Here is an 11,236-nt window from a genome sequence, read left to right on the forward strand (position 1 = left end):
TCGAGGGCGCTTTCAAAGATAAAAAAAAAAAAACAAAAAAAAACAAAAAATGTCGTTGGCCAGGGAAAAATATCTGAAAAGGAAAAGAGAACTGCTTGGGAACATAAACATAATTGACAATAACTTAGGAGAAAAGAAGGAACCAACTTTGGAGGAAAGAAAAAGAGAAGGGAAAAATGAAGAGAATCCCTATAAACGTAAGAATGAGCAAACGTTAAGGGGAGATAGAGAGCACCGTGCGGAGGATGAGTGGGGGAGCCAGGGGAGGAGGGGCCCCCCCGAGGGCGGCAGCTCTGGCGGCTACAACCAGATAAGTCATAGGAAAAACGATCGGGGGTACCACGCGGACCGGTTACACAACGCGGACCGATTGTACAGCGCGGATCGATCACACCACGCCGACCGATCACATCACACCGACCGATCACACCTCGGAGAGCCCACGCGACAGGGGAAGAAAGAACCCCCGCTGGGCGCAAACCAAAGCAAACCAATTCCCACGAGGAATAAGGATACCCCCGTCTTCAGCAAAAGCAACACGCCCGATGACGCGCAGCAGTGGAACATCCGCCCGGAAAAACTAGGGAGGGACTCCTCCAATGTGAGTCAAAGCGCACATAGCTTCCGCTCAGTGAATGAAAACACGTCAAACAAGGATGTAGAACTGATGAAGCAGAGGGAAAAGAAGGGACCTCCCCCCGAGAGTACCACCTCATACGAGATGCTAACCAATTTAAGCAACATAGAAATAAACGACAGCGCAGCTTTGCTAATATACGCCTGCAAGTTGTTGCTGCAAATGTGTGGGAAGGAAAATGAAAATAAAGTTAAGATGAACATGTCCCTCTCGTCGGTTGAAATGTTAAGAGAGATAAAAAACAGAAATAGGAAAAATGTAAAGTTACTCAAAATAAACATCCTAAATGAGGTACTCACGTATATGTCTCTTAACAGAGGAGGAGAGGGGGGTCCAGTTGGTACAAATGTAGGTGAGCCGAGTCTAGAAAAGCATAAAGAAATAAAGCTAGAGGAGGCCTGCATCGACATAGAAAACGTGGGCATAAGCATCATAATAAAAGTTATCCACATAAAGAATGTGAAGAATTTACTCATGAAGTGTCTGTTTCAACAGGGTAAGGGCAGCGCACGGGGGGGAGATGGAATAGGCGTAGGAAGAGGCATAAAGAAAAGTGACTGGGGAAATGTCGAGGATAAAAAAGGCGCGCGTGTGCAAATCCCGTATGGGTATCGACCCACCGGGGGGACAGACGGCAGCGGGAGTAACACGTACAACTCGCTTCTGCAAGAAAATGAAAAAAAAAAAAAAAAAATTCTTAACCAAAGTCATGCCATGGAGTATGAAGCAAAGTATGGAGAGGGTGCCCAAGGGGGGAACAAATATAGCCAAAGTGACGAGGCCAAACATGCTAACAACAGTAGTGGGAGCAACAAAATAAACTATCTGGAAAATTTACTTAACGAACCAACGGCGAAGGAAAAGAAAATAAAACAGGAGAAGATCAACATCCTATCGATAATCGAAGCCCCGACGGTGATTGAAGAAATGAGAATAAAAAAATTTCAAAAAAAAGAAGACTCTGTAAAGATTATATGCCCACATTTGACGAAAAAGGCATGCCAAAAGCACAACAAAGAATGCAACAAGGTTCATTTTAAGAAAATTATATCCGAGCATACAGATGTGTCATTGGGAGACTGCTCCTATTTAGACACCTGCAGGCATATTGAAACGTGCAAATTCGTTCATTACGCGGTGGATAAAGACGACCAGGTAGTAGGCACCCATCAAGAATGTGTAAGCGAGAAGAAAGTGCACATTTTCAGCATGACGGATAATACCTACGGACCGCAGTGGATACGATGCGATTTAAGAAACTTTGACTTGAGTATCTTCAACCAGTACGTTAGTGTGGTGATGGCAGACCCTCCGTGGGACATCCATATGGATTTACCTTACGGGACGATGACAGATAATGAAATGAAGCTGCTACCTGTGCAGCTGATACAAGATGAAGGCATGATCTTTTTGTGGGTCACTGGTAGGGCCATGGAATTGGCAAGGGAGTGCCTGCAAATATGGGGTTACAAAAGGGTGGAAGAAATTTTATGGGTCAAAACGAATCATTTGCAAAGGATCATAAGAACGGGTAGGACTGGCCACTGGCTTAATCATTCTAAGGAGCATTGCCTAGTTGGCATCAAGGGAAACCCCGTTGTTAACAGAAATATCGACTGCAACGTTATCGTGTCGGAGGTGAGAGAAACTTCTAGGAAGCCCGACGAAATTTACTCCCTCATAGAGCGAATGTGCCCTCAGAATTTAAAAATCGAGCTTTTCGGGAGGCCCCACAACATCAGGAGCAACTGGATCACCCTGGGGAACCAGCTGAACGGCGTGGTTTTGCACCACCCCCAGATTAAGGAGAGGTATAATAAGATCGCCGCCAAGTTCAGCATGCCGCTCTGCGGGGAGTAGCACTCAGGTGGTGCGCGTCAGCACTACATTTCTGTGGCGTAGCGGCTACGTAGTACCCACGTGGGAAATGCACAGTAAAGAGGTAATCCATCTGGAGGAAGCCCCGTTTCGGTGCCACCGCAAGCTGGCAAACATTCGGAGCGCGGGATGGTGTGGTATACGCCCGGGGAGCAAACTTTGAAGGTGTTAACTGGGGGATTCCGCAAACCGGTAAGGGGCGAGGCGAACCGTGTAAAATTCAGCAGCGCTGGCATGTTGCTTCGCCCCCCGCCGTTAGCCAACATCTGCGCAGTCGAAGTTGCGTCTGCGTTTGCAGCGGTTTGGCGAGGCCACGTCGGCGCAAGCGCGTATGTAACTACGCACACCTATGTGTACATCGCATGTGGCGTAGCTTTATTTTTTTTTTTTTGTGAACCAAATTTTGTAACCGTCGAGTCCTCTCACAGTTCCACCACTTCAATGAGCAGCATTAAATTTTGTTGTCCCTTTTTTTTTTTTTTTTTTGTAAAGAAAATTGTCCATATTTGAGGAATTGCGCAAATGTATGCCACGTTTTTTCCGTTTTGAAATTAACCCTTTGTTAGCATCTTCTCCTTTTAAAGGGAAAATTTTATAATGTATAATTTTACATTTTTAAGGCCAAAAAAAAGGGCAGTCCGCGCGATCCAATCCAGCCGAAAAGGCAGGCGTGCGTATGCATAATAGAGCAGTGTGTCCCAAAAAATAGGTTTAAAAAGGAGCGAACTTTTTTCCTCCATCAATGCGTCATAGGAAGGTTCTTAGTCACCGCTTCTTGAAGGCAGAAATATCGGGTGGTGGGAAAGGTCCCGCATTTTTGCCTATTCAAAGCGCGAGCTGACAGGCGTAGCTCCGTGGAGGGCCTCCCCCCTCGGGAAGTATTCAAATGGGCTACTCGGCCACACGCTCAGGTGCAAAAAAGGGGAACATTCCCAATCGCATACGTACGGGTGACTTCTTCTCCGCTTTGCCAATCCCTCGCGCCTGGGTGAAAAGTCGGACCGGGCCTTTTCCTTCCCCTCAAGTATCCAATTAAATTTGACCGTGGCGACATAGTTCCCTAAAAGGAGGGCAAGCCAAAATATAACTTCTGCCTTGTAGGAATTTCCCCCAAATGAACGCCACCTGGTATGTGTATGCTCATTCGTAAGAGGCATAACGTAATCTACCTACAACACGCCGCATTGGTAAAGCCCTTCCAGTTCAGTCCTCCCCAGGTGACGATTCAAACCAACATGTAACCATAAAATGAGGAAAATATGGACCCCCATAAGAAGAACAGAAGATCAGAAGGCGATAAAGAACAACTACGATGAAGAAACGAAGGAGAATTTTGAAAAATCGCTCCCAAAGGATTTTATAGAAAATAACAGGAACAACAGGATCCCATACTTCGAAATTAAGGAAGCCACTTGTGAGTGAGCCTCGTCTGGCAGCACCACAGAAGGTGGTTGACTGCCGTTCAGCAGATACGCAGAGCTGTGCCAGTAATGCGCTGGTGTTAGTATCGCCGCATGCCTTTATGCCTTCTCATGAAGTTACTTGTTCATCTAAAACACCTGACATGGTTGTTTTATTCCACCCCCCAACATTCTTTTCTTTCTTACCCCCGTAGTGATCGAGCAGAAGGAAAAGAAGGAAGCTCAGAAAATACTGGCCCTGGAGTTACGAGACAAATGCAGGTAAAAATGGACGTGCTGTTGATGGGTTAAGAGGGCACCACGAGAATAGCCATGTGTGCATGCTTATGTAGATGGTGCGATCTCCCTCACCGATGTGCTCACTTTTTACCTGACCCCCCTCGTAGGGCCGAAATTGACGACTACGTGGAGTGCTCGGTGGGAAGGCTGTGGACAATTCTGCGATGCAAAGATGTGATGCTTAAAATGAGGAAGTGCTTGAAGAAGTATGAAAATCTGGAGGTACGTGAAAGGGAACGCGAATGGGGAGGCGAATGGCGAAAAGTAGGAAAAATAGCACTGCAGAATGGAAAAGAAGTGCCTTCCGTAACGTGGAAGAAAAATGCCAACCGTGAATTTGACGGGCACACCTCTCGCTCGTACCTGCGTGCGCACGTGACCACATTTTCGCATCCCCATCTCTGCCCCCCTCAGTATGTGAAGTTCAGGGAAAGGCAAATTATCGAGGAGCGGAAGAGGAACGGAACGAGTCTGCACAGATCGGACGAGCGGGCCAGATACAACAGATTTGTTTACACGTGAGGGAAAAAAGGGAGGCGCAAAATGAGGGGGTGCCACACATGTGTGTATACATACGCTGTCATACGAGTGTACGTACCCCCTCCCGATGATGCGAAATGTGCGGCTGCTCCATTTTTCCCAAATGGCACCCCTTTTTCTATTTTGTAGGGACAAAGAAAAGGGCTGGGTCCCGGAAAGGCAATATTGAAGGTTCTCCCCGGGGGGTCATGCGACTTTTTTTTTGCGCAAATTTGTTGGAACGTACTGGAGTGAGGTTGAGTCTATCAAAGGGGTGTGTACCTCTTCGTACTTTTGCGCAAAATTTGTAAAAAATAAAAGAAGAAAAAAAAACGTAGGTGGCATAACTGCAGTGGCAGGAGAGGTACCAACTCAGTAGATAACCTGGTAGGTGTCATTCCCCCGGTCGAAAGTATCAATGTGCTGAAAGATATTTAAGTACTTCATTTTGTCGAAGGCAGGGTCATCTACCAGGTTGCTAAACTTGAGGAAGGAAGGAACAGTCTTAAAATAAACGCAGACATTATGGTGCGAGGAAATTAAGTGAGTTAACTTACACCTTTCTGAGCAGTAAGTAGCAATGTAACAACCCGGGCAATACTCAAAATTATTTTTGTTATTTTCAAAATGGTGCACATTAAGATATTTATTGCATACAGCATTCCAGCAGTAAATGCCATAGTTTATATTTTTTAAAAAATAAAATTCTCCTATGGAATTTTCTTGCTTCAAATTATTAAAGTAGTACCTGTTGACGATTGTCAGTTCTTGCAACATAATATTATCGCTTACTGTTTGCTTTCTTTGCAGAGCACATGAAACGAAGTGATGAATTTTGACGGCTATTACGTAGACCTGCTTCCATGTACTTTCATTTGTTAGAGAGCTTTTATGGTAATACATTTTTTTAATAATTTTTGTCATGTGTAGAATATGCTCGCAATATTTTTTTTTTATATAAATGGATCTTAGTTTGTATAGACACAACAGATCGGCGACGAATAGCAAGACGTCTCTCCCGATGAGGATGTTCATGTCGTCGTAGAAAATCTCATTCAGTATGTCAAGCAGTTTGATCTGATTTTCGTTTATTTTTTCGAGGCAGTTTTTGTTAGACACTCCATATAAAAATTCCGTTATCATTAGGAAAAACGAGTTGACAAAAGTTAGGTACTTTTGGCTGACCGTCACCTTTTCGATGTTTTTCTTTCTTAACGAATTCATGATCAGGTTGAAAAAGGCCGAGTCGAAGAAGCTCTCGACGATTTTTTCCATATCAACATGTTTGTACTCCTTGAAGAAGGGGAAGAGGTTCCTTATCACGTCGATGTGGTAGTTCAGGCTCGATATGACCACGTCGTTGTAAATGTTGCGGCTGTTCTTTTGCAGCGTCATGTTGATGCGCACCTCGCTGTACTTGTACGCGTGGAGCCGCATGAGCAGTCGGTAGATGCTGGGGACTCCGCTGAACAGGGCGCCTGCGGGGGTGAGCAGTGTGTGGCAGCGGTGTGGTGAAGCGGTGTGGGGGAAAAAACGCACAAGTTTGTCACTTTACAGGTTGGTCATACAGCGGCAACACTGTGTAAGTGGGACCACCCAGCCGACGAGCCGCCGTGCGTGACCGCCCTCGCCTACCCGTAAAAATGTAGTGGCTGAACTTGTAAAACTTCCCGTTCGCGCGCGAGTAGACATACTGATCCAGCACCGACGCATCATTGTCGTAATTCATGAGGTAGGAGTAAAACGAATTACGCGTGGTGTTGAAAATTTCCATGGCGAGAGGAATCCATATGTTGTGCACAAGCTGAACCCAAAACTTCCCATTGTCTATGTGCAGATTTAGCATGTTATTTATGAATTGCTCATTTTTGATAATTTTCTCCAAATTCGTTTTTAAGTAAAATTTCGAAATGTCACTGTGGTCGATGTAAAAATCTCCTCGTGTCAAATGCTTCGTCCTGATGTACTTTCTAATTTTTCTTAACCCACCAATGTCCTCATAAGGATACACATAATGATATTTATTTAAAAATAATTTCAAGTACTTGCTTTTGTCTAGCCGTTCATCAAAATCTGGAGTGGTAATGACGTTTAAGAGATCGATAACTTCTGCTACATCCACCGAATCGCAATTAAAATTTAGTCCCTGCACAATTTTTTTACATTTTTCCTGTACCATTCGTAGGGCCGTTTTTTCGGCATCATTACCCGGGCAAACTGCATGATTGCTATATTGGAGTACTTCCAAATCGTGTTTTATTTTTATAACGTCTGTGTTTATATTTGTGGGCCTAAATTTATGCTTGTCATGATTTTCTGCCTTGTAGAATTTTAAGCTGTTGCACACTTTGGTGCACGCCTTTTGTATTTTTTTCAAATGGAAGCGCTCGCTGTCCATGTCTTTCCTCGACAGGAGTAGGAGGTCGTTGTACTGGTTGTTTATGCGGATGGGGGGCAGGTTCTTCGGATTTGGGGCGCCCCGGTTTTCGCTCAGTTTGTCCGCTGGGTTGGCCTCATTCGGTTGGTCCGCTGGGTTGGCCACATTCGCTTCACCCGCTGGGTTGGCCTCGTTCGCTTCACCCTCCCCATTTTGACAGTCCAACTCGCAGGGCCTGTATTTCTCGAAAATGCCCCTTTCGTCGCGCAAAAACCCGCGGATCAGCTCGTCCAAGGATTTAATTTTCACCCTTTTTCTATGATCCTCTGCTGTGCTGGGATTTTTGAATAAGTAAAACAGGTCTTCTTCCTTGGAGTTAAAAACCGCTTTGGTGTCATGTGCGCTATGTTGTGCGGGCACCATAATTTTGACTCGGCCTTTTCTGCTTCACGAAGCTGTTAGTCGCGCAGAGGGGCTATTTTATTCGTTTATGCTGTGCGTAAAGGTGGTTACTTTCGCGTTTAGGAAGTTGGGGGGGGAGGCGGCCATGTGCACCTTTTTTTTTTTTTTTTTTCCTCATCACATTGGAGTACAAATGGAAGGGAAGACGGCAACAGAAAAAATGGACAGACACACTGATATAGCGCGGGTGGAGAATGCCCACTTTTATGTTTTTCCCTTTCGCGGGAGAGCAGAATAGCACCAGTGTGTGCACTGGGCGGGGACAATACTAACCATTCGCATTTTTACAGGTGCAGGAAGCAGGCGGGTGAAAATACAACAGGTGGGTGTGTACACCTGAGCATATACGCACATTTGTATGCTGCATTTTCCCGCAGGTGTTGCGATTGAGAAGTGGCAAATTTTCCTTTCCCATTCTGCCCGTTCATTTTTGTTTTTTTTATCTATACATCATTTTTTTACGTTAAAGGAAAGGGGAGAAGGACAAAGAGGAAAAAAAAAAAAATACATTTATTTATGACCCACGTGTGGTTCCGCAAAAATAAAGTGTAAAATGCGTAACAGGGTTATTTTTTGGCAGCACTTGCGTTTGTATGCTGAGTGGGAAAAATCCCCAACCAAGATATAACCAGGAATACGGACTTAAGAGAAAGGAAAAAGACAAACTTTACGCCTGCACACGCTTCGCATTGATGTTCCTACATTTGAAATAGCTGCTTTTTTATTTTTAAGGTATTACCGTTGCGTCGAATGAGGGGTGTACTTTCAAAATGGCAACACCTGAAAGGGATGTGTGCCACAAAATTTTCGTTTTTTTTTTTTTTTTTTTTTCCTATTTTGAGAGTCACTCAACTAGCATGTACACATAAAAGTGACGCACCATCGCTCAAGGAGAAACACCCTTTTGCGTTTACGAAGTGATGTGAAAACGTGAATTGGCCATAATCGAAGAGCCATGAACTGTTCCTTTTGCAAATGGGGGGAGCCTCGAATCGTGTTGTCTTGTTACCCACTTGTGGCACACTCGTGTGGAAAAATAAATAAATAGCCTTTTCTTGCAACTTAATTTTGCAAAAATGTTTTTTGCACGCAATTTCACCGCGGTGAGAGGCGGCCACTCTCTGGAACCCTTTTGGAAGGGAGGGGGTAATTTTCTCAACATTAGCTTGGTATGCATTCCTTATGGAGAAGGCGAATCTGATGTGCGTTCCATGCAAAATTGGAAAGTTCCTCCTCTTACACTTATGCGTTTGGAGCCCAGAAAAAGCGTCTCACTTGAAAGGTACAGTGGACCCAATTTATTTCACCTCGCTTCGCTTCGTTTTTTTTTTTTTTTTCCATCGCGCATTCCTCTTTGCAGTAACATACATGAGCGCAAGTTTCCCACCACATAATGGCAAAATGGAGGAACTATGTGAACTGAAAAGGTTTTAAATGAGACCGCTTTGAATTGCTTATGCATATTTGCGCACCGCCGCGCGAGAACTTGTCTTGCAAGTCTACGCAAGTCAAATTTTTGTAAAAAAAAAAAAAAGATTGGCCGCACAATAGCGTTACTATTTTTTATTGACGAGTTCAATTTTTCCCGATTCGTAATCCTTTTTTATTCTCCCCCGAATTGCCAACATTTGGAGGTACTCTTCTTCCAAAATGACCGAAGTATGCACATGCAAAAATATAGGTGTGTGGACACACGGGTAAAAAAAAAGGCAGAGCGCGAATACGGCCGTAAACAATTACCAACACACACGTAAGCTGAAGCGCAGGCACGCACGCAGCGAAACAATGGAGGAACCCCAATGTAACATTCTGTATGAACATATGAACGAGGAAAAAAAAATAAAGCTAATAAATGTGGCAAAGGAAGTGTACCACAACATAAATAACAATAAAATAAATTCCTGGAGATGCGCGACGATAGCTTTGCGAGACAAAATAAAAGAAGTTTTCGATTTTAATGAAAAGGGATGGCATATTATTATAGGATATAAGTTTGGCTTCTTCTGTACCCACGAAGTGTACAATGCTTTACATTTTAAGTTAGACCACGTGGAGTTTCTCATTTTCAAGCACGGCTAACAGAGTGGAAGCGCACTTCGGTGAGTAAGCAGCTGTGCATCCAAAGGGTACGTTGCACATGGGTATTTACCTGTCTGTGTGCACGTGTGCACGTGTGCACGTGTGAACGTGTGCATGTGTAGGGATGTCCTTAAATCGACTGGTACGTTTACACGATTTGCAGAAAATGATCTGTTTTTTTTTTTTATTGCAGGTTATTTAATTTGCAGCGTGAGGATGTTAATGAGGAGGAATATTTTACTTCCCGTGGGTGTACATACATAAGTGAGCTCATGCAGGGATACACGTGTGCGTGTGTACCCCCCTCCATGAAGAAATGTTAATACGCAAAAAAATAGGGGAAGATTTTGCTAGGGGGACTTCCTCACAATGAGAAGAACAAAACGAAAAAAATAAAATAAAAAAAAAACCCTTGTTGTTAGGATGTCCTTTGTCCAGAAAACGGTGAAGATTTCCTTTTCTTAGTGTAGATAGGTTGGAAGCATTTCCACCGCTTGAAGCCTGTAGGCGTGCACACCATTATTTTATTTTATTTTTTTTTTTTAACCTGTTCATGCACACATAACCAAAGAAATAATAACGACACGTAAAAGGTGAGGGAATGCCTTTTTTCGAATTGCCCTTTGAAGAGGAAAAACGTTTTGCCACAAAAGGGTTGTAGGCGCTCTTCAAAAAAGCCGTCCACTAATCCACTATGAGGCATGTGCATATGCATGCATGTTGCCGCTATGTAAGGGAGCATGCGCCCTGATATTTTTCAAAAAAAAGGGTGCATATGTGCATGTGCAAAGTGGGGGACATATTTACGAACGTGGGAAGGATAGTAGACTTTTCACATTTCCAACGTGGGTCAGAGCAAATAACCATTTTGGGAAGATTTATTCTGGTATTAATCGACAAAAAAATTGAAGTCTTCGCCAATTTGTACGACATGTCAGTCTTAAAAAATGGAGTAAAAAATTAAACGTAAAAAAAAAAACAAAAAGGTTATTTTCCTGCGGGTGCATTCCGTGCACTGTTTTTGTAAGTAGAAATCTTTGCACACGCCAAAAAAAAAAAAAAAAAAAAAAAGACCTTTATTTTTGCATAAAAAGTGCTTAATACATACGTAGCACATTTTGCCTACCTGATTTATTTATCTCAAAAAGGGAAGAACATTTTCCTGTATGTGTACCCCTTTGTGGTGAAAAAAAGTTGCGGAAAAATGTTAACATAAGACTTTGCGATAAGATCAGAAAGTCCACAGTTCAATGAAATTATTTCTGTGTTAGTTTTTGCGTGTCTGTGGACAGGCTTTTTTTCTTTTTTTTGATCTAACGTACTTTGTTAATATACATTTTGCACTGCACACTTCACGTTTGTTGTTTTAGCGAAAGGGAAAAAGATACACGAGAATAAACTTGGTATTTGCACAACAGGGTGTTATTTTTTCCCCCTTTTTTGTGCCTTCGTTGCTCTGATGAGAAGTGCGTTTGTAGGGGGTATTTAATGTTTTTTTTTTCCCCCCGTTGCTTGTGCAGGCCTTTAGAGCGTATGTAACTGTATGTACATTTAGTCACGTGTTAATTATTTTTACCCCCGTTT

The 11,236-nt window shown here is 43.4% G+C and overlaps 4 protein-coding genes across 4 annotated transcripts; 3 read left to right on the top strand and 1 right to left on the bottom strand.

Moving 5' to 3' along the window:
* Positions 1-49: 49 nt before the first annotated feature.
* PVX_081775 (hypothetical protein, conserved) lies at positions 50-3,020 on the top strand (the record flags this gene model as incomplete). The annotated part of the gene is made up of 1 exon (XM_001613580.1): positions 50-3,020. The coding sequence occupies one exon, from the start codon at positions 50-52 to the stop codon at positions 2,495-2,497; it is 2,448 nt and encodes an 815-aa protein (XP_001613630.1). The 3' UTR covers positions 2,498-3,020.
* A 539-nt stretch (positions 3,021-3,559) lies between these two features.
* PVX_081780 (hypothetical protein, conserved) lies at positions 3,560-5,036 on the top strand. The gene is made up of 5 exons (XM_001613581.1): positions 3,560-3,929; positions 4,131-4,197; positions 4,323-4,437; positions 4,630-4,733; positions 4,885-5,036. The coding sequence occupies exons 1-5, from the start codon at positions 3,764-3,766 to the stop codon at positions 4,922-4,924; spliced, it is 492 nt and encodes a 163-aa protein (XP_001613631.1). The 5' UTR covers positions 3,560-3,763; the 3' UTR covers positions 4,925-5,036.
* A 70-nt stretch (positions 5,037-5,106) lies between these two features.
* Positions 5,107-7,534, bottom strand: PVX_081785 (hypothetical protein, conserved; the record flags this gene model as incomplete). The annotated part of the gene is made up of 2 exons (XM_001613582.1): positions 5,107-6,212; positions 6,370-7,534. The coding sequence occupies 2 exons, from the start codon at positions 7,532-7,534 to the stop codon at positions 5,107-5,109; spliced, it is 2,271 nt and encodes a 756-aa protein (XP_001613632.1).
* Positions 7,535-9,252: 1,718 nt separating this feature from the next.
* On the top strand, positions 9,253-10,259 carry PVX_081790 (hypothetical protein, conserved). Its single transcript, XM_001613583.1, has 2 exons — positions 9,253-9,672; positions 9,846-10,259. The coding sequence occupies exon 1, from the start codon at positions 9,359-9,361 to the stop codon at positions 9,650-9,652; it is 294 nt and encodes a 97-aa protein (XP_001613633.1). The 5' UTR covers positions 9,253-9,358; the 3' UTR covers positions 9,653-9,672; positions 9,846-10,259.
* Positions 10,260-11,236: the final 977 nt, after the last annotated feature.

Source organism: Plasmodium vivax, chromosome 2 (assembly GCF_000002415.2).
Source record: "Plasmodium vivax chromosome 2, whole genome shotgun sequence".
Lineage (NCBI taxonomy): Eukaryota > Apicomplexa > Aconoidasida > Haemosporida > Plasmodiidae > Plasmodium > Plasmodium vivax.

What these genes read in the sequence shown, in the direction of transcription:
- PVX_081780 (XM_001613581.1), top strand. Translation starts at nt 3,764, where the DNA reads ATGAGGAAAATATGGACCCCCATAAGAAGAACAGAAGATCAGAAGGCG. An exon ending in GAGTTACGAGACAAATGCAG is followed by an intron (nt 4,198 to 4,322) that starts GTAAAAATGGAC and finishes CCCCCCTCGTAG; the next exon opens with GGCCGAAATTGACGACTACG. An exon ending in TACAACAGATTTGTTTACAC is followed by an intron (nt 4,734 to 4,884) that starts GTGAGGGAAAAA and finishes TCTATTTTGTAG; the next exon opens with GGACAAAGAAAAGGGCTGGG.
- PVX_081790 (XM_001613583.1), top strand. Translation starts at nt 9,359, where the DNA reads ATGGAGGAACCCCAATGTAACATTCTGTATGAACATATGAACGAGGAA.